At 37.3% G+C, this 22,718-nt stretch overlaps 1 protein-coding gene across 4 annotated transcripts; it reads right to left on the bottom strand.

Moving 5' to 3' along the window:
* Positions 1 to 5,489: 5,489 nt before the first annotated feature.
* LOC109060235 (serine-rich adhesin for platelets-like) lies at positions 5,490 to 20,734 on the bottom strand. 4 transcript variants are annotated; one of them, XM_042725016.1, is made up of 11 exons: positions 20,212 to 20,734; positions 18,025 to 18,157; positions 16,119 to 16,284; positions 15,551 to 15,660; positions 15,226 to 15,389; positions 15,101 to 15,120; positions 13,131 to 13,267; positions 12,748 to 12,908; positions 11,791 to 12,525; positions 11,611 to 11,715; positions 5,490 to 11,469 (listed from the first exon to the last, which is right to left on the bottom strand). In XM_042725016.1, the coding sequence occupies exons 2-11, from the start codon at positions 18,135 to 18,137 to the stop codon at positions 6,989 to 6,991; spliced, it is 6,192 nt and encodes a 2,063-aa protein (XP_042580950.1). In that variant the 5' UTR covers positions 18,138 to 18,157; positions 20,212 to 20,734; the 3' UTR covers positions 5,490 to 6,988. The 4 variants fall into 4 exon arrangements, with proteins under 4 accessions (XP_042580950.1, XP_042580941.1, XP_042580932.1 ...); XM_042725007.1 differs by having other exon boundaries at positions 11,611 to 12,525; XM_042724998.1 differs by having other exon boundaries at positions 5,490 to 11,715; positions 20,212 to 20,733.
* Between the last annotated feature and the right edge of the window lie 1,984 nt (positions 20,735 to 22,718).

The raw sequence follows: 22,718 nt of genomic DNA, 5'->3' as shown, positions 1-22,718 counted from the left end.
GAGGAGTTCTGGCTGAGGATGAGGAGGAGATGTCTTTGACAGACTATGGCAGTTCCTGAGGACGGCATGAAAGAAGGAGAGAGATGAAATGAAAACAAAGCACTAATGTGAACTCGGGCTAAATTCGTTACAAGGAAGACAAAACTAAGCAATTCACGGCATTGGATGAAGAATACTGAGGCAGACATGGTAATAGCAGTTTTATGAGCGAGCACACCTTTAGATGCAGTCCGCTGAAGAAACGTTGGCTCTGCTGCAAAGGCCAACTGTGTTAAAACATGAATTGAGAGTTGGAATAAAACTCTGCAGTGCACCGGCCCTCCAGGGACTGAGTTTGACACCCCTGCTTTGGATACTAATATATGTATCTTTAGAGCAGGGTTATTCAAATCTTACCCTCGAGGGCCAGTGCACAGCAGCGTTTAGCTCCAACCCTGATCAAACACACCTGAGCATGCTAATCAGTGTCTTCAGGATCATAAGAAAATCACAGGTAGGTGAGTTTGATCAGGGTTGGAGCTAAACTCTGCAGTGCACTGGCCCTCGAGGGCAAGATTTGAATAACCCTGCTTTAGCGGGAGGCAGACACACTCTGTCAGTTTAAATCTAGATTAGAGACCCATCTCTTTAACCTGGCATACACATAACACACAATCATTTTTCTATAATTCATATCCATTAAAGGATTGTTAGGCTGCATTAATTAGGTCAACCGGAACCGGGAACACTTCCCATAACACCCGGTGTACTTGCATCTACGCTAATATTAGTCGGTTTAATTTTTATTCCAAGGTCACCACCTAGCCACCCAGATCCAGTCCGTAATGCAGATCAGATGGTCACTGCGGTCACTTTGATCCAGTTCGTATTCAGTCCAGATGATTGATCAGCACCTAGAGATGACCTCTACAGCCCTGAATGTCAGCAGAGACCATGTCAACTAGACAAATCCTAGAAACAGATCCCATCGGCACAAGACCACGAGTCCTCTGCTCAATCTGACATGTGCTGCAGCCTGGAATTAAACCACACCATGCTACTTTGTCTGGCCAGAGGAGAACTGGCACCGGGACTGAGCCTGTTTCTCCCAAGGTTTTTTTCTCCGTTTCTGTCACCGATGGGAGTTTTGGTTTCTTGCCACTGTCGCCTTTGGCTTGCTTAGTTGGGGACACAATTTCTGTCAACATTGACTTGACTGCACAGACACTATTGGGAGAGAACTGAACTGAGCTGGACGATGACATCACTGAATCAACAATGAACTGACTTTAACTGATAAACTGACTGTTTTCTATTGTGCTCTTGCATTATCAGCACATGTTTTTCCTGTTTGACACTGTAAAGCTGCTTTGACACAATCTGTATTGTATAAAGGTGACTTGCCTTGACTTTAAGGTACAAATATTGAACCTTTAGGTAAATATATGTGTAAATAGATAAAAAGAGTGAGTAGCATCAATGTATTTTACATGAAGTCTGTCACAGGGTGCTCCAAACTATATCACTTGCCATTTAATAGACCCCTAGACACCCCACTGTAGCAGAATCAATCACCAGGTAGCAAGACCAGGTAGCAAGATCTCAAATATGTTTCCTGTGACCACTTGTGATCGGATTTCAAAGGAAAGGGTCTCTGAATACATATATTAGTTGGTACGTCAGTTGAGTGCATGGTACACTGAGTACACAGTTGAGTGCACTGCATGTTGATAAAAGGCAAGAAAAGGAAAGAAAAGGTTGGTGATGTTAAGGCACAAAAGGAAGGAGCAGCATTTACACTACAAATGCAACTTGATTTTGTCGGAAACATTTTCTGTAATTACCATTGTTTGGAATGAATATGATCGCCTCACCTAAATTTGGATATCACCCAAGGATATCAGTGAATTTTGTTTGGCATTCAGAACTGAATTATGAATGCTTTTTAAATCCCAAATTCTGTTCCAGAATGCGAATTGAACTAGAATAACTAGAATAAAGGTGAGCAAATAGGAAATAGGACTAATTGAAAGGCACATTTTTTAATTTACGAGTAGAAATAAATTAAGAGAATATACATTTAAGAATACACCAGGTACTCAAAAATGCCACAGGTTCTCAAGAATGGGTGAAAATACATAATTTATCATACACATTTCAGTATTTAATTTTAAGTATTATAGATTTTCAATATTAAAAATCTTAACAGAGGGGCTATTTCTTAAAAAAAGTGCTGGTTCCCTATTAATTAACAGAAATAAATTCATTTAATATAACCTCAACAAGTGAAAAAAAAAAAAAAAAAAATCAAAGGTTTTAAACACTTTACAAACACATGGATTAGGGTGGAAGAACAATTAATTTTCCACAATTCCATGAATTTCTCAGAATTGAAATTCAGCTTCATAACATTCAAGTTCCGTTTCCTGTAGAATGGCGTTAATTCAACTCAAATTTCAACTCATCACTTGAAACGGGGCCAATTTTTCGGTTCTGAGTTTTGTCCAATCCTGATGTCAATATCAAGTTTACATGTGCGTGTGACTGGCTGGCTCCATATTCATCTTGTGCTCAGTATGGAATTTGTGTTGTCACCTGTGAAGATTTACGATTATGTGTGCATTAGAGATCTAATTTACAGCATGCGAGACAATCCACAATCCATGCATGACTAAAAAAATCAATGTGTGATACAAGACAGACTATAAAGTTGTTTGAAATCGAACCAGAAGAGTATACCTCAACAATACTCAGTGACAATGCTGCTCTAAGATTTGTTGCAGTAGTGCAATATACACGAGTCATTTCTGCACCTGCTATTGTCAAAAACATTTCTCCACTGAAAAGTCTTGCCTTCATAGCTCCATCACTTCTTCTCATGTCTCCTGCTTCTTGGGCAAATATTTCTCAGGAATCACTTTATGGTTCTTTCTTACCAGTCGTGCTTTTAACTCCCTTGCTTCCATCCCTCACCATTTTCACCCAGTCGTTATCAAGCTTTCATCACTTCTACCATTTACTTTGCTTTATAGCACTAGGTGCTGTCTCTGAAACTCCCCTGTACATCTTTCCTTACTCATCCATTATCTCTCCACGAGCAGATTCTTTCAACCCATCTTTTTCTTTGAGATTCATAGCACATCCTTATCTCCCTTTTCCTTCATTGCACAACTGTTTCTGAGAATTCTGTTATTGTTGTACTCTAGTGACTTTACCATTTTAGTCTGTCACATCCAAGCTCTTAAATAAAAAATAAAATAAATAAATAATAAAAAAAAAACACTTACACTAACACTAAAACCACTTCCAAACCACATCCAAAAGGCTTTAGTTAATATAATTGCGTTTACATATTATATTAATACAAACTGTCTTTGATAATAATATCTTCAGTAGACATGCTAAAAACCACTGGCAAAAGACAGTAATTGAGACAGCTTACAAATACCTAAATGTCACAGGGCAGGTAATTCAGTGTACAATTGTCTGCTAAATTAGCATTCAGACATTGTGGAACTGAACGTTCAGTTAAGGAAAGAATTCATCACTCACTTCTGGATCGATTTCAATCTCTACAGGCACTAATACTGTATGGCAGATTGTCAGCTTTGCCTGTTTCAAATCTAAAGGGGTGAAAGTGCCTCCTCCTCTCTACTGTCCTAATCTATTACCCATCCATTTCCACCCTCTGTGGATATGACAACAAGCTTTAAGGCTGCTTCGGGTCTCAGTAAACAGCGCCAAATGCACGGCTCTCTTAGGGAGGTCACTGGTTCTTCATTTAGAGCTGGTGTTATACTTTTAGTACCTTTACAGTCAGAAACATCATATAATATTCTGGAGAGGCTGTTGAAACCGATTGTTGAACTGCAGCATTATGAACTTAAAATTAGACAAAGAGGCAAAAAACAGAGGGGGAAAAAAACAAAGACTTCTAGCAGAAAATATGGAGCTCTTAAATAAAAAAAGGAATGCGATTCTGATAATTGATTAATTACAAAATATAAATCACGTAACAATTATTAAGAAACAACTTTTAATGGATCTATTTTAAAGATTTCATTTGCCAGAACAAGCATGATACAAGGATGGAGAGATATGGTTGGAGTTACCATGAGTTAACAGATGGAAAGGTTCATTTTTCCATTTTAAACTGTAAATGTTTAGTAACATTACGTGTACAGGAAGGTGGGAGGGAGGAAGGATGGTTGGGTGTAGGAAAGGATTGCTGAATAATTCAAAAAGAGAAGAAAGCACAGATGAATCAAACGGGTTAGTGCCTGTCTCGCATTGAAGCACTATAAAATGGAGGATGCTACTGTACATCTATTTTGTGGCAAAAATCCGGCTGTAATATCTGTCAGTGAGCAAGGCAGTGTCTTCAAAAGAAGCAAAACCTTGGGTCACCAGATCTGAGTCAACAGCTTGAATTGCATGTAGAGGTCTTTCATCACCTGCTTTAACCGTAAACTGGAGACCGGGTTTATAAATTAAGTCTGTGCTAAGGAAGTCATAGTGATACAGCAATGTTTTTGGGTCCTACAGTGTTTTCCGCAGTGCCTCTTTCTCTGCCTCACTTTCTATCCACTGACTTGCTGCCTGTGTCCTCGTTATGAAAAAAGCTGTTCTACTTGGCTTCAGAGTTAACCCTCTGCTCACTGTTCAGAGAAAAGAAAATGGGTCATGAATGGGGAAAGGGGATGAACAGGCAATAAGAAAAAGAAAGAAACTGGACAAAGGGTTAAAAGAAGGATTGAGGGATGAGGAAGAACCAGAAGTACTGTAACACAGCTTGCTGGGTGAAAGAATGGCATGTATAGAAATTAATAAACAAATAAGTTCCAAAGGTAGGAGTCAAAGGTAAAGCGCCAAAATGGAATGTTGACAGCCAAAAAGCTTGGAGGAAAAAAAACATCAAAACGTTGAGATGTAAGCTATAAAAGGAAAGCAGAAAAATAAAGTGGATATTAAAAAAAAATGCATGTAAAGACAGTGCAAACAAACAGAATAAGATGAAAAGAAGGGAGGCAACAAAGAGGCTCAGCGACAGGTTAAATCTGAATGAGCTGCAATGACTGATAAAAGACAGTGCTTAAGATAAAGATGCATTATGGGTGGAACACCTCAAATGTGCAAACATGTACATTATACTTATGCATTTGTACATGTTTGCGATTAGATGATATGCATATTATATTTGTTCCCTTCTCCCTTCCATGGATAATAATTTATATAGTCTTTGCAGCAATTAGGCCAAATCAGACACTGCACAAAATACCTGCAAGACCCGAAACCTTGAAGAAATACCTGGTAGTGCTCTTTGAGAACACAGATGAATGAATATGATGTCTCCTAATAAAACTTTACAAGGCCTAATCAATATATTTATAATATAGCACAATAATATATCAACAAGAATTCAAAAAGAAATGCCCTTTCCAAAAGAAATATTATTTTCAAGGAGAAAGATAGATATGTCAGCATGCTAAAATACAATGAACAGTTTCATTTAAAATCATTTCATTTTAATTGCCTTAATTTCATTTTTTACAATTTTACAGCTGAACATTACAATTTAAAATTTATATCAAATGTCCTAAGTAACAAACAGGATGGCCATACAAGACATACCGGAAAAAAATACATCTGAATTGTAGATATATATAAAAAAAAAAACTGTAATATACATTAAGTTCAGTACAATCAAAAAATTAAGTTATATTGAAGCACCATGTTAAGAACATATTAAAATAAATATAATTAATACACTGGCTTTTTATAGACCAAGGCAAGGCTTCACACAACTACATCAAACATGTAGGACAGCCCAGGGCTCTCTCAGGTCTGCAACTGTTAAAAATGAGAAGAAACCAATAAACGCATTCCATATCTGACATGTACTGGGGAGGTCATAAAAAATATGACAATTAAAAATATACAATTGAAGATGGTGTCAGGCTTTGTGTCTTGGTGACCTACAGGACTACAGTACAGTACATTATAGTAACAAAATTCTATAAAATGTTAAGTGAGTCTGATTAAGGATCGGCTCCAAAGGGCACTAAACATCTCTCTAGAGTAATACAAGTGGTAACTAATTAATTATGCATTGGCCCAAAGTACCAAAGCAATACCCAATATGATACAAAACCCCATGAATCTGATATAGACAAATGCTTGGTGTTAAAAAAAAAAGGGCATCCAATGCCAAAACACATTTGTGCTTGCAAAGTGTGTGATTTGTGTGTAAAAGATGGGATGCTATTCAAATAAATGACATCACAGATGGTAAAGATGCTAAAATTTCTGTGATTTGAATGCATTTAATGTAGCAGCTGCTACAGTTCTTTTATGACATGCAGGAATCCCCTAAACCAAATACAGGACACCTGAGAGCTGCTTAAAGTATGTATCATATGTTGCACAAATATTTGTGCAGTCAGTGGTGCACACTCTCATTCAACTTGAAAGATGGGCATTTAAACACCCCTAAATTAAAAGCACATGATCCCTGCTCTGGTCCTTCATGTGCTAACCCACTAAGCTGTGCAAGTTGCCAGCCAAGCTTATTTTTCTCACATACGATCAGTCACATGTTCTTTTAAGAACTGCAATCTAGACCGCTAACTCTGAACTGAAAAGGCTAGGAGGAAATAGAGAGAATTTCCACATTGCGGAGAACAACATCCCCATCATGTGTCAAGTCTTATGTATTACAGGACCACCAGAATATCTATATTCCTCTGTTAATACAGAAACCACTAGCATGAAAATAATTTTATCTTCTATAATAAGGTACTAAACAAAATCCACCATGTAGCATACAAATAATTAGGCAAGTGTGCTAATAAAAATATGTCTTTAAATATTTCAAGAAAACTCTGTTTTGATGCTGAGAACAGGACATTTTACATAAATCATAAATTTAGTTTTCAGTGTAATGAAAACAAAAAGAACATCTTACATTGAAGTTGTTTTAAATAAATAAAGTCTCAGCATATTAACAACATTAATCAGTATACTGTAGGTCCAGATCCACTGTACCATCAGTCACCACGAGCCTAAGTCTCTTAGGCTTGCGATCTGTTATGGGGGTGCTTTGCGAGTGGGAGGTGGAGAAGTGTAGAGAATTACATGGGTGAGTTCCAGTCCCCTGATGCTGCTGATCCTTACCGACTTGGCCCCCGTGGACTTTAGACCCTGCAAACCTACTCGCAGAGGGAGAAGGTGAGAAGTTTGAGGGACCACACGCTTCTACAACCAGCCTTCCTTGAGTTCCCGAAGGCTCCATGAGACAATGGTAAGTGTAATTTGCAGGTCCTGAACCAGTATAATTCAAGCTTTCACCATCTCCACTATACCCTAGAGTCACAGAATGATCTCCAGTAAAGTTCACTACGTACGACTGGTGAGGAGGTTGACCGTGTTCAAAGGTGGTTGACTGAGTTTTATTTAAAGGGACCTCAGGGACTGAGGATGCTCTGTATCCCAGATGAGGACTGCTGTGCTGCGACGCAGGAGGTGAAAGAGAGGAGCTGAAGTTGAAATCAGAAGAATCACAGTGAGAAATGTTTGAACACATCTGATTCTTATTGGGCTGGATAGAAGACACTCCAGAAAGTTGAGTGTTTTGAGTGGGAGCCACAACAGCATGGGGTTTTTCCAATTTGTAGAGTTTGCTTTGTGTTGTACTGTAACATTGAGAACCTTGAGCTGAGGAAAATAAATACGTGGAGGGCAGGGATGGAGCTTTATCATTCCTTGAGATCTGGGGCTTTATGTTCTTGAAGATGTTTGCTGTGGTTTTGCTAGAGCTGATGAAGTAAACAGGGTGAATGCGTTCACCTTGCTGACCAGGATTAGCAGGGTACTGTTTGGACTGGATGTTCTTTGGGGTTTTTTGCAGATTTTCAGCCAATCTTGAGAACTCAGCATTAGGATATCTAGCAGAAGACTCTTTTCCACTGTGAGAACTTGATGGACCCGGACAAGCATAGATGCTTTCCATGTTGTTGTGAGATTTCGAGCTGCCTGCAGCCACAGAAATTCGACTAGCATTCTGGCCTTCCAAGGCTTTCGAGACATTCTTGGGGGTTGGACAAAAAGGAAACTTCTTGTCATTGCTACTAAAAAGTGCATTACCAGAATTGAATGCACCTGGATAATCAGCAAGTGAGGTTGGCTTATTTCCTACGTGAAGTGAATGGAAGGGTGTAACAAGGTTACTGTGAGGTCCGGCACCATGCAGACTTTGTGTTGGCTGATTTCGAAAGAAAGATTCAGATTTAGCTTTTGAGCTATGCAAGTTGAGAGGTCCATGAATTTTGTCTTTAACGTCAATTTTAGCAAGGTATGACTCTGAGGACTTTGTGTTAACAATGGAATCAAGGAAGTTAAACTTTTTATTCTGAGGATGAATTCGCACAGTTGGGTGCCCAGGTTGTTTAGCACTTGTAGATGCATTGTTAAACATTGTTAAGTCTCTGGGAAGAAACTGTGTAGCTGAATCTTCCTGGACCTGGAGTTCTATGGGAGTTTTGGACAACTCGCCATCAGACAAGTACAGATCTTTCTCAGAGTCTTGAAGAGGAGCAGAACTCGTGGCTGTATTACACAGCTTATCTTTGAAGAACAGCTGAGATGCACCAATAGATGAGGATGTATCAGACTGAGCAAACACAATATCCGGGAAACTTAGCTCCTCATCACTACTGAAGTTACTCACTGGGCTTGGCGATCCTAGGTAAGGGGTCTCCGGATTCCATGCATCAGTGGGACTTTGGGAGAAGGGGCTGCTGAAGGACCCGGTGTTATGTGGTTCACCAGGACAGTAATCTATTAAAGAGCTTGCCAAGTTGTTTTGTGCAGGCATCTGATCGTAGCTTTCGAGATTTAAACATGGAAAGTCAAGCACATCTTCAGAATAGTTACTAAAGCTGCACTCCGAAGTAAAGGGAGAAATGGATGGAGACTGAATCTGAGAGGAGGTTACACTGGTGTTAGTGGGCACACTTTTCTCACATACCTGTGACTGACTCAGTGCCTGGAGTTTTGACAGACTTTTATTAATCTGAAACAAATTTTGGCTCAAGCAAATGTCATCACTTTCTTTGTTGTCAGTTCTAATAACTCCAGTCTTAAAAATATTGAAAGTGTCTGACACATGCTCCCTTACATTCTCTTTTGCTTGAATACTCCCACTGACATTACTAACTCCTGCTAGCCCATCATAACAGGGAGAGTAAAGTGACAAAGGTGAAAGGGATATTGATAAGGGTGAAGTCTCAAAACTCAGTGGATCTCTGGAGGTCTCTGTCCCCTTGGTACAACTACGCCCCAACATCAGTTGCTGGCATTGAGACGGGTTTTCCTCTTTAACTTTGCAAAGAGGCATCTGTTCTACAATTGCTGCTGTAGAGAAGACAGACGTTAATTTCTTTGGCTCCTTGTGCAAAGTATCAGTGCTCCCATCTTCATTGTGAGCTTCTTTCCACTCCACCTCCCACTTGCCTTCAGCTCTCCTGCACAATCTAATCAGAGGTAACGGTTTAATGTCATCAATGTCCGCCTCAATTTTTGGACTAGATGATTTTTGTTGTAGCTGCTTGTCAGTAACATCACTACTGTCTTGAACAATTTCGTTTGGTGTACTACCATTCTTGTTAATGTGAACAGCTAATACGTTTTGTTGTCTTTTACATGGCTTCGCTGCACATTCTTTTCTGCAATGTTCTAGGACATCTTGAACTGCTTTGGTGGCTTTCTCTAAACCTACGCCATTATCGGCCTCCCCATGACCACGAATCCTCTCCATTTCTGCATTTAAAATCGAGACAGTATCCAAAATGGCACTAAAAGGGTCAACTAAAGACAAGCATTGCTGTGGGCTTGACTTGTCCACAAGACTTTTTGCCTCATCCGTACACTCCATTGCCCACTCCTTTCCCCTTTTCCTCTTAAGGCGGATTCTAACGTTTAACCTCTGCTCTTCCTCCGTCTTATCCAAATCATTTGAGGTAGACAACTCATCTATAATGGCATGTTCAATATTATCCGTGATCTCACAGTCCCCTGGTCCTTTATTTCCTCCTCCTAATCCTTTGTCACTTTTCGCTTGGTTCTCCTCTTCCATATTGCATTTGACTGCTTCTGTATTTTTGGATGTTTCACTCTTAGGGTCATTGATTGTCCTCTCACAAACATGTACTTTACTCATGCTATATCTGTATTCAGGAACTCTGACATTGTTTTTCCCTGGTCCACAATGAGCACTCTGAATACCTTTACAGTATTGTTTAGCCGAAGACTTTATCAACTTGGATGAGCCACGCTTTTTGGACCCAATGCCAACATTGTCTTTGAGAGTTAAACTTGATTCTGGTATTGAACATTTCATTAATGTTGAATCCACACAGCTGCTTTCGCTTGGCTTAGGTAACAGATTGTCCGAGTTGGGCTCTATGCCTTTACTGCCGTCAGTACAAGGTGTTGCAGGTACATTAACATCCTGTTCTGGGTCTGTATCAAGCGATTCTCGAAATGCCCGTTTCTTCAGGGGAATGCTGCTCTGGGGACTATGATCCAGAGAAACCATGCACGTGGATGAGGGTTCTGAGGAAATCAAATCGCTTTCTGACTGTTTCTTTTGAGTATCTTCATGTATATTTTGCTGATCAGCTGCCGTGAGTCCTTGATTAGGGTGCTCATTTTTGTTATTAAGTGCATCATGCTTGTCCTTTGTCTCTTTATTGTCAGCAAGTAATAGTGTCTTCATATTATCAGCTTCTCCTATACCACTATAACTGCACGGAGGTTGATGGTCATTAGTATCTTGTTGAGTAAACTTGCAACTTAAACTCTTTCTAATATCTGTCAGCAGTACCCTTGCCTCTTTAACAACAATGGTCCTGCTACCAAAATGTGTGGTTAACACTTTCTTTTCCAAGTAATTTCCTTCCACAATTACTTCTTCCTGGTTCTTGATGCCGCTTTCTTTATCTTGCACCTTAGGTACGCTCTCAGCATGTTTTTGTTTCTTATCCTTGACTGCTCCTTTCTGTTTTTTTACAGCATCTTCAGAAATTTTGGGAATTGTGACTTCAACAGATGTGACCGTTACAACTTTATCATCTTGCTTACCTTCAATTTCATACTCACTGTGGCTATCCTTACCATACACATCCACAAGTTCTTTCACAACAGGTTGTGTGACTGGATTTTTCGAAGTCTCTAAATCACATGTTACTTTTAAGTACTTATCTGCACTCTCCATATTCACTGGTGTGAAATACAACTCCTTCACCCCTTTCTTACCTTGACTATTGCTTTCTTTGCTCCCATTAAATTTTGTGGTCTGCTGTACTGATGCTGCTGCTGGTGTTGTAACCTTGTCTGTTGTACTGTCTGCCTCCCTCTGACCTGTACTTTCAACCTCTGGCTTTCCTGGGATAGCCACCCTGACCAGACTGACTCTGAGGTAACGATTTAACCCTGAGAGGAGAGAGACAGGACTATTAAGAGATGCTGAAGACAAGGAGGGTGTAACGTTTACAGCACTAGAAGAGACAGACTGCCTGTGGTTTTGCTTGTTGTCCCCTGAGGTCTCTGAAGCTACACAAGAACTAACATCACCTGCCCTAGGAGCAATGGAACCGCTGATGTGTTTCCCGTTACCAGCCACTTCCCTGAGGCAATCCCTAAAGACTCTCTGCTGCGTCTCTCTGATCACCATGCTTTCTGTTTGTGATAATTTGTCACTGTTAGTTCCAGTGTCTCCATCAATGTGTACACATTTATCAGTACATGGTTTACCTGGAGAGATTAAAACAGGGTTAGTATTGTCCTTGGACTCAACCTCACTTCCTTTTTGCCGCTTCCCATCTTGTGCCTGTGAGTCAGAGCATTCATTTTGCCCTGTAGGGAGTTTAGAGTTCGATTTGATCAGTCTGGTCCTCCTTTTGTTGAATCTGGAAAGTTTAGATCGACTCCTTGCTTGGAGCCTGCTCAGACGACTACGAAGAATATTCCTGGTCCTTGAGGAAATGCCCTGGTGGACAATTCTGACAGATGATGCATCAATGTTACGTTCCTTGGCCTTCATGCTGTCTCTATCATGTGCACTGGAAACACATCCAAGAGTAAAGGGTTTAAATCGAATGACAGGGTCTTCATTTAACATTTCTCCATCCTCATCTTTTGTCTCCTCCGGTCCATTTATGTTAGCACTACTGAGTGGTGGAGAGACAGATTTGCTGTTCCTTGTGGTCCTCTCTGGTTTTGGTCGCTCTTTCTCAATTAGATATAGCAGGGCCCTTTCTTTGCTCAAAGGGTCTTTGCAGCTTAATAGGAAATTTGTGCTGTGCTGATAGAGGCTGATGCTCAGCTCCTTTAGCTCCAGGTGAGGCAAAGAGGACAAGAGGTTTTGTGTTCTCTTTTCCACCTGTTTGCATTGCTCCTCCCTCCTCCACCTATCAGTCTTTCTCATCTTGCTCAAAACAAGGGCGTTCCTCTTTGTCCGTTGGGAAAATGTATTCCTCGTTGGCAAGGCTGACAAGAGAATGAGACAAGAAGAATAGACAGCCAGAGTTAAGTGATCGTCAGTAATGAAATTATAATAATACAGGGTTTTTTTTTTTTTTTTTTTTTTAACCACTTAATTGCATAGGATGCTTAACATCCTTTGTCATTTTAAATTCAGAACATACACATTTTACTCCAGGACACAAGTAATAAGAAAATAACTAAATATGAATGGTAAAACAAGCATACCTGAGTTTGATACAGTGAGAAATGGCTTTGGGTTGCCATTTCCCCTATTCCTGTTAAGCCTTAGGTCGGTCTCTCTGAACTCATATTTTTGTCCTGAAGGATCCACGGAGCAAGCCACATCTGGTGACTGGTCTCTCTTCTTAAATGATCCCTCTCCTCTCCTGCACAGATTGGATAATTAGAGTTGTGATAAAAGCAGATTTAAAAGGCTTTTAAATGTATTTCTGTCATTAGAAACCTAATTGACATTAAACCCTAATACAGTTCAGACCAATTACAAGCATCCATTGAGATAATTGTGCATTACAGATGCACTATAACAGATTACACTATAATATCCAAAGCAAATGGCCTTGAAGCAGTATTAATGTATATTCTCTCACCTCTCACATGTGCAACATTCACACATTTCATTATTCTCCCCAAAAAAGCTGTCCCCATAGTAACAGGTAATCTCCTCCCCCGGCGAGATGGGCCGCACCACTTTTACACAAGCTCCATTCTTATCTCCAGGGACAAACTAATAAGAGGAACAGAAACAGTATGAGCAAATTACTTTTCAGTATACACTGTTTGACTATAATCCATTTAGTCATATGCCAGAAAACAAGTGAAAACAAATTAAGGAAATATAATAAAAAAAAAATTAAAAGGTTGTTGCCCTGTTGGGACTAAAGTCAGATAAAATAAATAAAAATATATATATATATTTTTAACTATCAAATGGATAATACACACTGAAAGTGAAACATTTGCACATTTTAAAATAATAGTACTGCATGTCATGTTATATGTGCTTTAACATTAATTTACATATAAACTATGGTTCAAAAGTTTGAAGTCAGTATGATATTGAAATGAAGTCACCCAGACTGTATTCGAACAAAAATACAGTAAAACAGTAACACTGAAGTATTATTACAATTTAAAAAAAATATTCTATTTTAATCAATTTTAAAAAGTATTTTTTCCTGACATTACTCCAGTCTTCAGAGTCATATTATCCCACAGAAATCATTATATTATGCTGAATTGGTGCTGTCACTTTTATCAATTTGACGCATCTTTGGTAAATAAAAATGTTAATTTCTTTAAAAATGAAAATAAAAATAGCTTACTGACTCCAAATCTTTGAACAGTTGCATATTTTTTCTCTATATGCGTCTGTGTATTTACATTTAGGAATACAATGACCAAGACTTAGAAAAACAGATATTCGTTAAAAATAATAATATTAAATACACAGAGAGAGAAATCACATATACATCAGATACAAATAGTTAAAATATGATATTAAAAATATGAGCTAGGTTTAAATGTTTATTTATTTATATGTAAAAACAATCGACAGTGTTTGAAATGATCTGTCATTACCACAACCTGATTAGAATATATGTGCTTATGCATAAAAGAAAACAGACACAGGAGAAATGTTCATCTCTGCAAAAGTGCCCTTTAGCAGTATACTTTTTTTCTCTTCCCTTTAAAACAAAACAGCACATTGTCTTAAGTTTATCCTACCACATGTCTCAGAGAACAAACGCCAATTTCCAAGTAATCACTTCTGCTTGCATCATCACTGCTAGGGTTGTCATGATGCCAAAAGTTCACTAATTCATACCAATAACAGTGAAATGTCATAATTCTTAAAATTTTGATACCATAGCAAAAACTGTTTTATTGAACACACTTCTTACTATTTAAATGAATAAAACAATAGTAAAAAATAGTCTTCAAGTGTTTTTCAATTAATCAAGACAAGAAACTACATGAACAATAAAAACAAAGACAAGAAACAAAACTAAGTGTTCTTAAAAGGCTTATTAAAGCCACTAAAGCGACCCACACAAGCAGTAAACGGTTGTCATCTTTATCTGGTTAATCTGTTTGATAATTATTAAAGAGATAACAGACAGTGACGGGTCTATTAGGCTGCATTTCACCACTTGCACAGATCTACTGTGATGTACCAGATTCTTGTCAATATAAGATGGGGATTTGACCAAGAAGTGCATCACACACACAGATACGCGATACCAAATACCCTAAGCACATCTCAACATCCATGCATCAGTCGACTGCACGCAGATGTCAAATCGGTAATTTATACTAAAGAAAAACTGGTATAGTTTTATACATTATAGAGTGAATACAAACATGAAAACTGAAAGCAAAACTCCTTAAATCACTTCTATCAGATCTAGCAAGACCTAGTTAAACAAACTTTACAGACAAGTCTATCAAATCAATTGTATATAATTGTACATCTAAGCTGCAAGATACCCTACAGATATACAGGGTCTTTGAAAAGAAGATTCCCCACTAAAACGAAACTAATAATTTAGTATCTTACCTTACAGTTGGGTCTGCAGTCTTCTCCCAACAATAAAAAAAGAATAAAAAGAAATGCACAATTACTACAAAACGTATTTTGAAAAAGAATATTACTGATCAGTACATGCATATGGGCTCTCTCACCATGATTGATGAAGGCAGCCGGCCCCAACCAAAGCTGAGCACATCTCTTGCGCATAGAGTACATGACACTGAAGTCATTCACTCCTGCTCTGAGCACCGCACTATCCTCAGGGCTCAGCTCAGCTATACAGCCCTGCAGTACCTCCACCCGTTCTCCCACAAGCCTGGATAATTCAACATTTTTATATCCTTAAATATGGTGGTTAACAGAATTGAAAAAGCAGACCAGTTTATTGTGTGTTAGGATTAAATAATTAACATATAGTTAAAACACAGATTTTTAAATTCATGATTTAAAAAAGAAAAACAAAACCGTGATTCTAACCAGTGTCGGGTGGATGTGATTTTGGCTCCATTCGTTTCAGAAGAATAGCGGTTACATGGCTCAATGTTCACTCCACTGTCCAACAGAAATGCTGTCATATAGCGATACATCTAAAGAAAACAGATGAGCAAGTTCAAATACATTATTTATATTACTTGAATAAAAGCAAAGTGATACGCTGTGCTTGTCTTTAATAAAAGTAAAAGATGAACTTCGACCATTTAAGCATTTTCAGTTCATGAAACAGTCTCGGGATTGGTGTAATAAAGATTTCAATTGATCACAAAAATCAGTATTTTCCCTTCCCTTGTCTATATAAGGCAAACCATTTTTTTGGTCTAGTAGAGTCCTTATGTGTGCAGAGAGACTGTACTCATCAAGAAGGCAAACAACTGATCTAGCAAAGACAAACATTCTGAAAAAAGGCAAACCATCATTACTACACTAGGCACAACGACAGCTACTCATTCAAAACAATTCAAGCATTCTTACATTCCTCTTTGGTGATGATTACACGTTTACAATCTGCAAAAAATGGACATTCAGCAATTCTGGATATGATACTCACATGCTGCTTTAACAACTCCTGTCGGTGTGAACCCAGCCCGGTGAAATAGCCACTGACCCATTCCCCATCCAACAGGGCATCAAAGGTGGCCTGGAAGTCATGTGTGCGTTTGAAGCGCAGAAGTGTCCCTCTGAGGTAACCCCATCGCCGGATCTCAGGGGGAGGACTTCATTCACATAATGAAAGAAATAAAAGAAAAATGACAAATTATGAATTGAATAAATCATTTGCACTACTGTTCAAAAGTCTGGGGTCAATAAGAATTTTTTTTTCTTTTCAGAAATTAATACATTTATTTAAGCAATATCACATAAAACTGAACAAAAGTGACAGTATAGACATTTATACTGTTACAAACAATTTATTTAAATTTAATGCTGTTCTTCTGAACTTTCTATTCATCTAAGAGTCCTGGGGGAAAAAGTGGTTTCCATGTTTTTTAACATAAATAATAATAACAGTAGAAGCAGAAATAATAATGATAGTTATTATTATTATTATAAAATGTTTATAAAGCAGCAAATCAGCATATGAATGATATCTGAATGATCATGTGACATTGGAGACTGGAGTAATAGCTGATGAAATATCAGCTTTGCCATTATAGGAATAAAGGACATTTTTAAATTTATTCTAAAATTATATACACATTTAAAAATTTTGAATGGTAATAATTTTTCATAAGCATTTCACAGGTGAAATGCACAGGTGTTTTTTTATGAATGTATCTTTGAAGAGAACCGACCGTCTTCAGAACAGCTTTGATGTCATTTCATCTTTCTTATAATGTCTGATAAAGTAGCGTTCGTGAGCTCAACGCTGCTTTGATTACAGCCGTTACCGGAGATTAGAGATTAGAGATTAGAGATTAGAGAGAGAGAGAGAGAGAGAGAGAGAGAGAGAGAGAGAGAGAGAGAGAGAGAGAGAGAGAGAGAGAGAGAGAGAGAGAGAGATTGGCCCACCCAGTGAGAAGTTGGTAATTTTTCAAATCGATGTAATTTATTAAACAATAATAATAATAATAATAATAATAATAATTAAAGTCTTATTTCACTGTAACTTTATACATATTATACAAGTGAGTTTTCATGGTCAATTACAGGCAGTCTCCTTATTTTCCCTCTTCTTATAGGCCAGCGGTTCTCAATTCCAGTCCTCACGACACCCTGCTCTGCATGTTTTGCATGTCTCTCTTTGTTAACACACCTGATTCAGATAATCAGCTTGTTAGAAGTGAGTTCCGTGCATGAACTGTGTTCCTATTAACATTGTCCCTACACAGTGTTCATTGCTCCCTACTCCCTGAGCAGGGGAAATCTGTTGAATAATGTGCAAGTATATTTTAAAATTAACAATGTTAATCAATGCTTTAGAAGTATTGGTCATTGAACCCTCGTGCTGCATTTTCTGTTGCCAATCTGACATGCAGTTTTCATATGCTACACTTTATGTAGGCCCACCCACCTAAACATTTCTGGCTTCGCCCCTGATAAAGTGTAAGTCTGTGGGAAACAATCTAACATTACTGGGTTTTTTTTTTGTTGTTTGTTTGTTTTTTTATAAAAAATAAAGCAGACTTGGTGAGCATAAGAAACTTCTTTTAAAAACATGAACCTCAAAAACGGACCATGAACTTTTGAAGCAATGCCTGTTTCACATTGCTATACAAAAGAATATTACATTGCCACTATCAGAATATGAAGGGAAAAAAAAATTATATATATATATATATATATATATATATATATATATATATATATATATATATATATATATATATATATTATATATATATATATATTATATCTAATATATATATATATATATAAATTCTTTAAATACTGTACATAAAAATTGTTGATCATGCATAAAGCAGTAGCACAATAAAATCAAGTATAATAAGTACCTTATGTTCATCTTATGGGTGCTAAACCCCAGTAAGGGATCCAGCACCAGACTTGTGGCCAGATCATCTGTCTCACAAAGCTCTCTCACACTCATTCTATAAGATCCCTCCATGGTCGCCCACCATCAACATGCTGGAACAAAATGAAGCTGGTGAGTTACACATTCAAACAGCTGCAAGTCACACTACACAAGCATAATAGAGAAGAACCACAGCAATTATAACCACAGATTTCTAAAAATATAACCTTCATCTTACAGCCAAAGACACCTATGTAAAGAGGTGTCCAAAACGTCTGAGAGCGCTAGTGAAAATACTTGTGTTTTGTTAACTAAAAATTCATTATAATGTGTGAAAAGTTAAGTTTTCCCCAAATGGCAGCAGTGGCCAAGCTGCACAAATGTTCTCCAGTATGATTTGAGATGATCCAAAGAATAAATTAATCACGCTGTTACAGGAATGTTCTATCTATCTATCTATATATAGAATGAAGCATTTTGGATTTAGTGAATGCATACACTTAAGTTGACAAAGAAGTGTTACTCAGAATTAAGACAATAGTAGAGAGAACCTAAAAATCTGAATGCACCGGATTTGGTCCACAATTACTTTACAGTGTGTAAACAGCAGAAGAAAAGCAACAACAACAAAAAAAAAACTCTGACCAAGCAAAAACATACCACTTATTTCCTCAAGAAGACATTTTGAAACCGTGAGCCAATGCTGAACAAGTGCCATCAATCTAGCCTATTTATTACAGAAGATATTTAGTGCATGCCCAAATGCTTTGGATGGATTTTGTCTTCTCGATTAAAAAAAAAAAAAAAAAAAAAAAAAAAAAAAAAAAAAAAAAAAAAAAAGGTAACAGTAAACATATAAAGCAAACTGTTACATTACTCGGTTTACACAGAACCTAAATGTACATTTTTGACAGTAACCAACCAACTCCCAAACTGCTATTTATGTTGATCTCTCGAACTTGTGTGTATTCTATCATTTCAATCAGGTTCAATCTCTTTAGGGGAATTTAAGTTGTTATCCATCTCCTTTTATAAAACCTGATTTAAACATTTCGCTTAAAGATATATTTCTTTACTTTTCTGGCAGTGACCATGCTATTGATCTTGTTGTTCATTTTTTTTGTGTGTGTTATATTGTAAATGTTTTATTCACAAAAACAAATCTCTCAAAACTTTGCCTAGATTTGGTGTGTTTCTTGCTGAGATTTCCCTTACTGTAAAATCGCTTAAGCTCATTGATAACAATAAGAACAAAAAAAAAATATATATAGATTTTTTTTTTTTTTCTCAGATTGGGGTGTCTTTTTTCCCCCTTTCTCTTTCCCTTTAATTTTATGTTATTGTACTTCAATGCAATGCTGTTTGTTTTCTTGCAATAAAAAAAAAGAATATATTTAGTGTTCATTGCAGCTGCTTTACCCGATTTAGAGGCGTTGTTGTACATTGCATTGTGTCTGTTTGGTATTGTGTATTATTATAACCCTGTTGATTTTTGCTGCCGTCTTGCAAGCAAACATCCTCCTCTCGGGGATTAATAAACGTATAATCCTCCTCTCCACCGACAGGTCAAGAGTCGCACTACAGAGCAGCTATTCAGTCAGAAAACACTTCAGCACTTGAGTTGTAATCGAGTTCGAGCGTGAAATAAGAGCTCCGGGAATGCGTGTAAACAGCAGCTCAGAAAGACCTCTGGACTGTCGACTCGAGCTGAGATCACAGGCACAGCGGCGAAAATAAAATACTATAAAACTTACAGGGACACTCAAAGGGTTAATAAAATAAGATAAGATACAGTAAATATTACAAGCCGCATGGTCTCACAGAGACACCTTCATCTGTCGTCAAGCAGCATTGATCGTACCAATTAGTAGTTACTAAACGACATACCTGACTAGAGGTCAAAGGATAATTGATTTGGTCAATTCATAACTGCTGGTTATTAACGGTCAGAGCCGCAAGGGGCCATATATCACTGTCAGAAGAGCCGAGTTAACGGACTTCAGCCCAAACCAAAGGGGTCCAGTTAGCTCCCTGAACAACATAAGCCGACCATCACAGTCCAAACGGAATCTTTAAACATGATACATTTCATTTTGAATAAAAAATGGTTTGCAAAAGCAAGCGCTAGCGTATCTATGTTGTATAATAAACGGAAGAGTGTATTTACCTGACGGGCTTTCTTCAAATTTCTGCTCGATTTGTCCGTGGTGAAATTCGTCTGTAGGCTAGCAGGCTAGCTTTCCCTGTTGGCTACGAGTGCTGCTGCCATCTGCTCCTGGTATTCCCATATTCCATGCTTTTTACGTTTCTGCTGCAGATACTTGATTGTGCCCCAAAAGATTGACCGTCGAGTTGAGATGATTCGGGTATGACACTAACATTAATTTTTCTAGACTGCGTTTGTTTTCGAACGTTGAAGTCTCGTCCTGGAGGTAAATTCAACCAATCCTTGACATCCACGGTCGCGCTCCTATTGGTTAGTGTGAAGAGTGGCCGGGATCTCGGCGTTATTCCTCTCATCTTATTGGCTGGCCAAGTTACACGGCGTTGCGATTGGCCTATGGGAGTGCAGATGTAGAAAGTATCACGCGCTTCTACTAATCAATGAAAGAGAAAGCAGCCCTTTCCCCGCCTCATCTCGTTAACTGTGTCCTGTTGACCTCCTGGAGTTATGCAATATGATAGTAGGCTGTTAATTGGGCAAAATGCATGTTTAATGGGATTAAAGGGATAGTTGATATTAATTACTCACCCTCATGTCGTTCTAAATCCGTTAGATCCTCGTTCATCTTTGGAACACAAATTAAGATATTTTTGATGAAATTTGAGAGCTTTCTGACCCTGCTTAGACAGCAAGGGAACCACCAAGTTCAAGACCCAGAAACGTAGTAAGGACTTTGTTAAAATAGTTCATGTTACATCAGTGGTTCAACCATAGTTTTATGAAGCTACAGGAATCTTTTTTTGTGCAAATTAACGACTTAATTCAATTTCTTCTCTTCTGTCAGTGTTCGACATTCTTGAGAGTACCACGCATGCGTGTGGTGCTGAAGAGAAGAAATTGTTGAATGAAGTTGTTATTTTTTGTTTACTTTGCGCACAAAAACTATTCTTGTAGCTTCATAACATTACTGTTGAACATTGATGTCACATGGACTATTTTAACTTTGTCTTTACTACGTTTCTGGGCCTTGAAAGTGGTAGCTGCCTGCAGGGTCAGAAAGCTCTCGATTTCATCAAAAATATCTTCATTTGTCTTTAGAATGACATGAGGGTGAGTAATTAATGACAATTTTCATTTTTGTATGAACTATCCCTTTAAGTCTTTCTGTTTATACTCAGCTGTTTAAATAATTTAATTACCCTCACTGTTCTTTGTACTGCTTAAATGTCATATTTAAATATCTTTGTGCTGTTTGTTGTGTTGCACATTGTTTCAAAGCAGTAATGATTGGTTTTAAATCTAAAAAAAATTTAAATCCTAAATATCTAAATTAAGATTTCTAATCATTTATCCAATGTATGAATAAACTATATATATATATATATATATATATATATATATATAAAAAAAACTTAATATAAATATTAAACTTCTAAATCTTTCCCAATGGGTTTTCCAGGCCTGGAAGTCATATTTTAAGGCTAGGTGTTGTTTTTATCTAATCGTTTTCAGCAGTGATTCCAGTAATTCATAAATTGCATGATTTTAGTATTTATAATCTTCATACTATATCATCTGAAAAAAAATAAAATAAAATCTGATTTGTCGTCTTAGTCAATTAGTTGAATATATTTTACTAAAAGACACCCTACTTAAAAGTGGAAAATCTCATAATATACTACCATATCCAGTTATTAAAAATATAGAATTAATTTTGAAACAACCAGTACAAATACAGTGTTTTATTTTTGTTTCCGTTAGTTGAGAAACAGGATTTATCATTGCAAATCAAATTGCACTGGAGGAAAAAAAAATATCTTAAAACAATTAAAAAAAAAAAAAAAAAAAAAAAACTCTAATTGGCTTGTTTCTCATAATGATACAGTTGAAATAATGTACTACAGTGCATTAAGAAAAAAACATCCCTGATTGCTTTATAAGAGAAAGCAGGAAGAAAATCACATCATCTAAATAGCCTGCTTTCTGTCAGTAAAACAAATAAAAGTACAATGATATATTAATAAACAACAACAGCTCTATTACTATAAAGTCTTAATCTTAGTGTTGCTGTAAAGCAAATATGATGTGCACAAATATAGCCTTGCTGAGGAGATCAGAGATAATAAAAAGGCCATCAACCAAAGGAACTACATCAACTTTTTGCCTTTTAATTGCACATATACTCAGTTCAAAGCACCCCCCCCCCACCAAAAAAAAAAAAAAAAAACACCATATAAGAGCTATCAGAAAAGAGTGATATGATTATATTATGGCATTTATGATATATTTTCAAGTGTGTAGGAGTGCAATCACTACAGATATTACTCAGATTTTTCAGTGTTAGTCTCCTATACTGACAAAAAAAAAAAAAAAAAAAAAAAGAAAAAAAAAACCAAAACCTTGACCTGAGGCCCTCAATTATGGGATCTCTTTGAGCGTCTAAAGCATAGTTAACTTTTTTCTCAAAAACTTAGTCACCATATAGCATATTACATATATTGTAATCATTT

The sequence above is a fragment of the Cyprinus carpio genome, chromosome A3, assembly GCF_018340385.1.
Source record: "Cyprinus carpio isolate SPL01 chromosome A3, ASM1834038v1, whole genome shotgun sequence".
Lineage (NCBI taxonomy): Eukaryota > Metazoa > Chordata > Actinopteri > Cypriniformes > Cyprinidae > Cyprinus > Cyprinus carpio.
The sequence above is the reverse complement of the archived record's forward strand: the minus strand, read 5'-3'. Positions and strand labels throughout refer to the sequence as shown.

What these genes read in the sequence shown, in the direction of transcription:
- LOC109060235 (XM_042724993.1), bottom strand. Translation starts at nt 18,137, where the DNA reads ATGGAGGGATCTTATAGAATGAGTGTGAGAGAGCTTTGTGAGACAGAT. An exon ending in ACCCATAAGATGAACATAAG is followed by an intron (nt 16,285 to 18,024) that starts GTACTTATTATA and finishes ATGTGAATGAAG; the next exon opens with TCCTCCCCCTGAGATCCGGC. An exon ending in ATCACATCCACCCGACACTG is followed by an intron (nt 15,390 to 15,550) that starts GTTAGAATCACG and finishes TGAATTATCCAG; the next exon opens with GCTTGTGGGAGAACGGGTGG.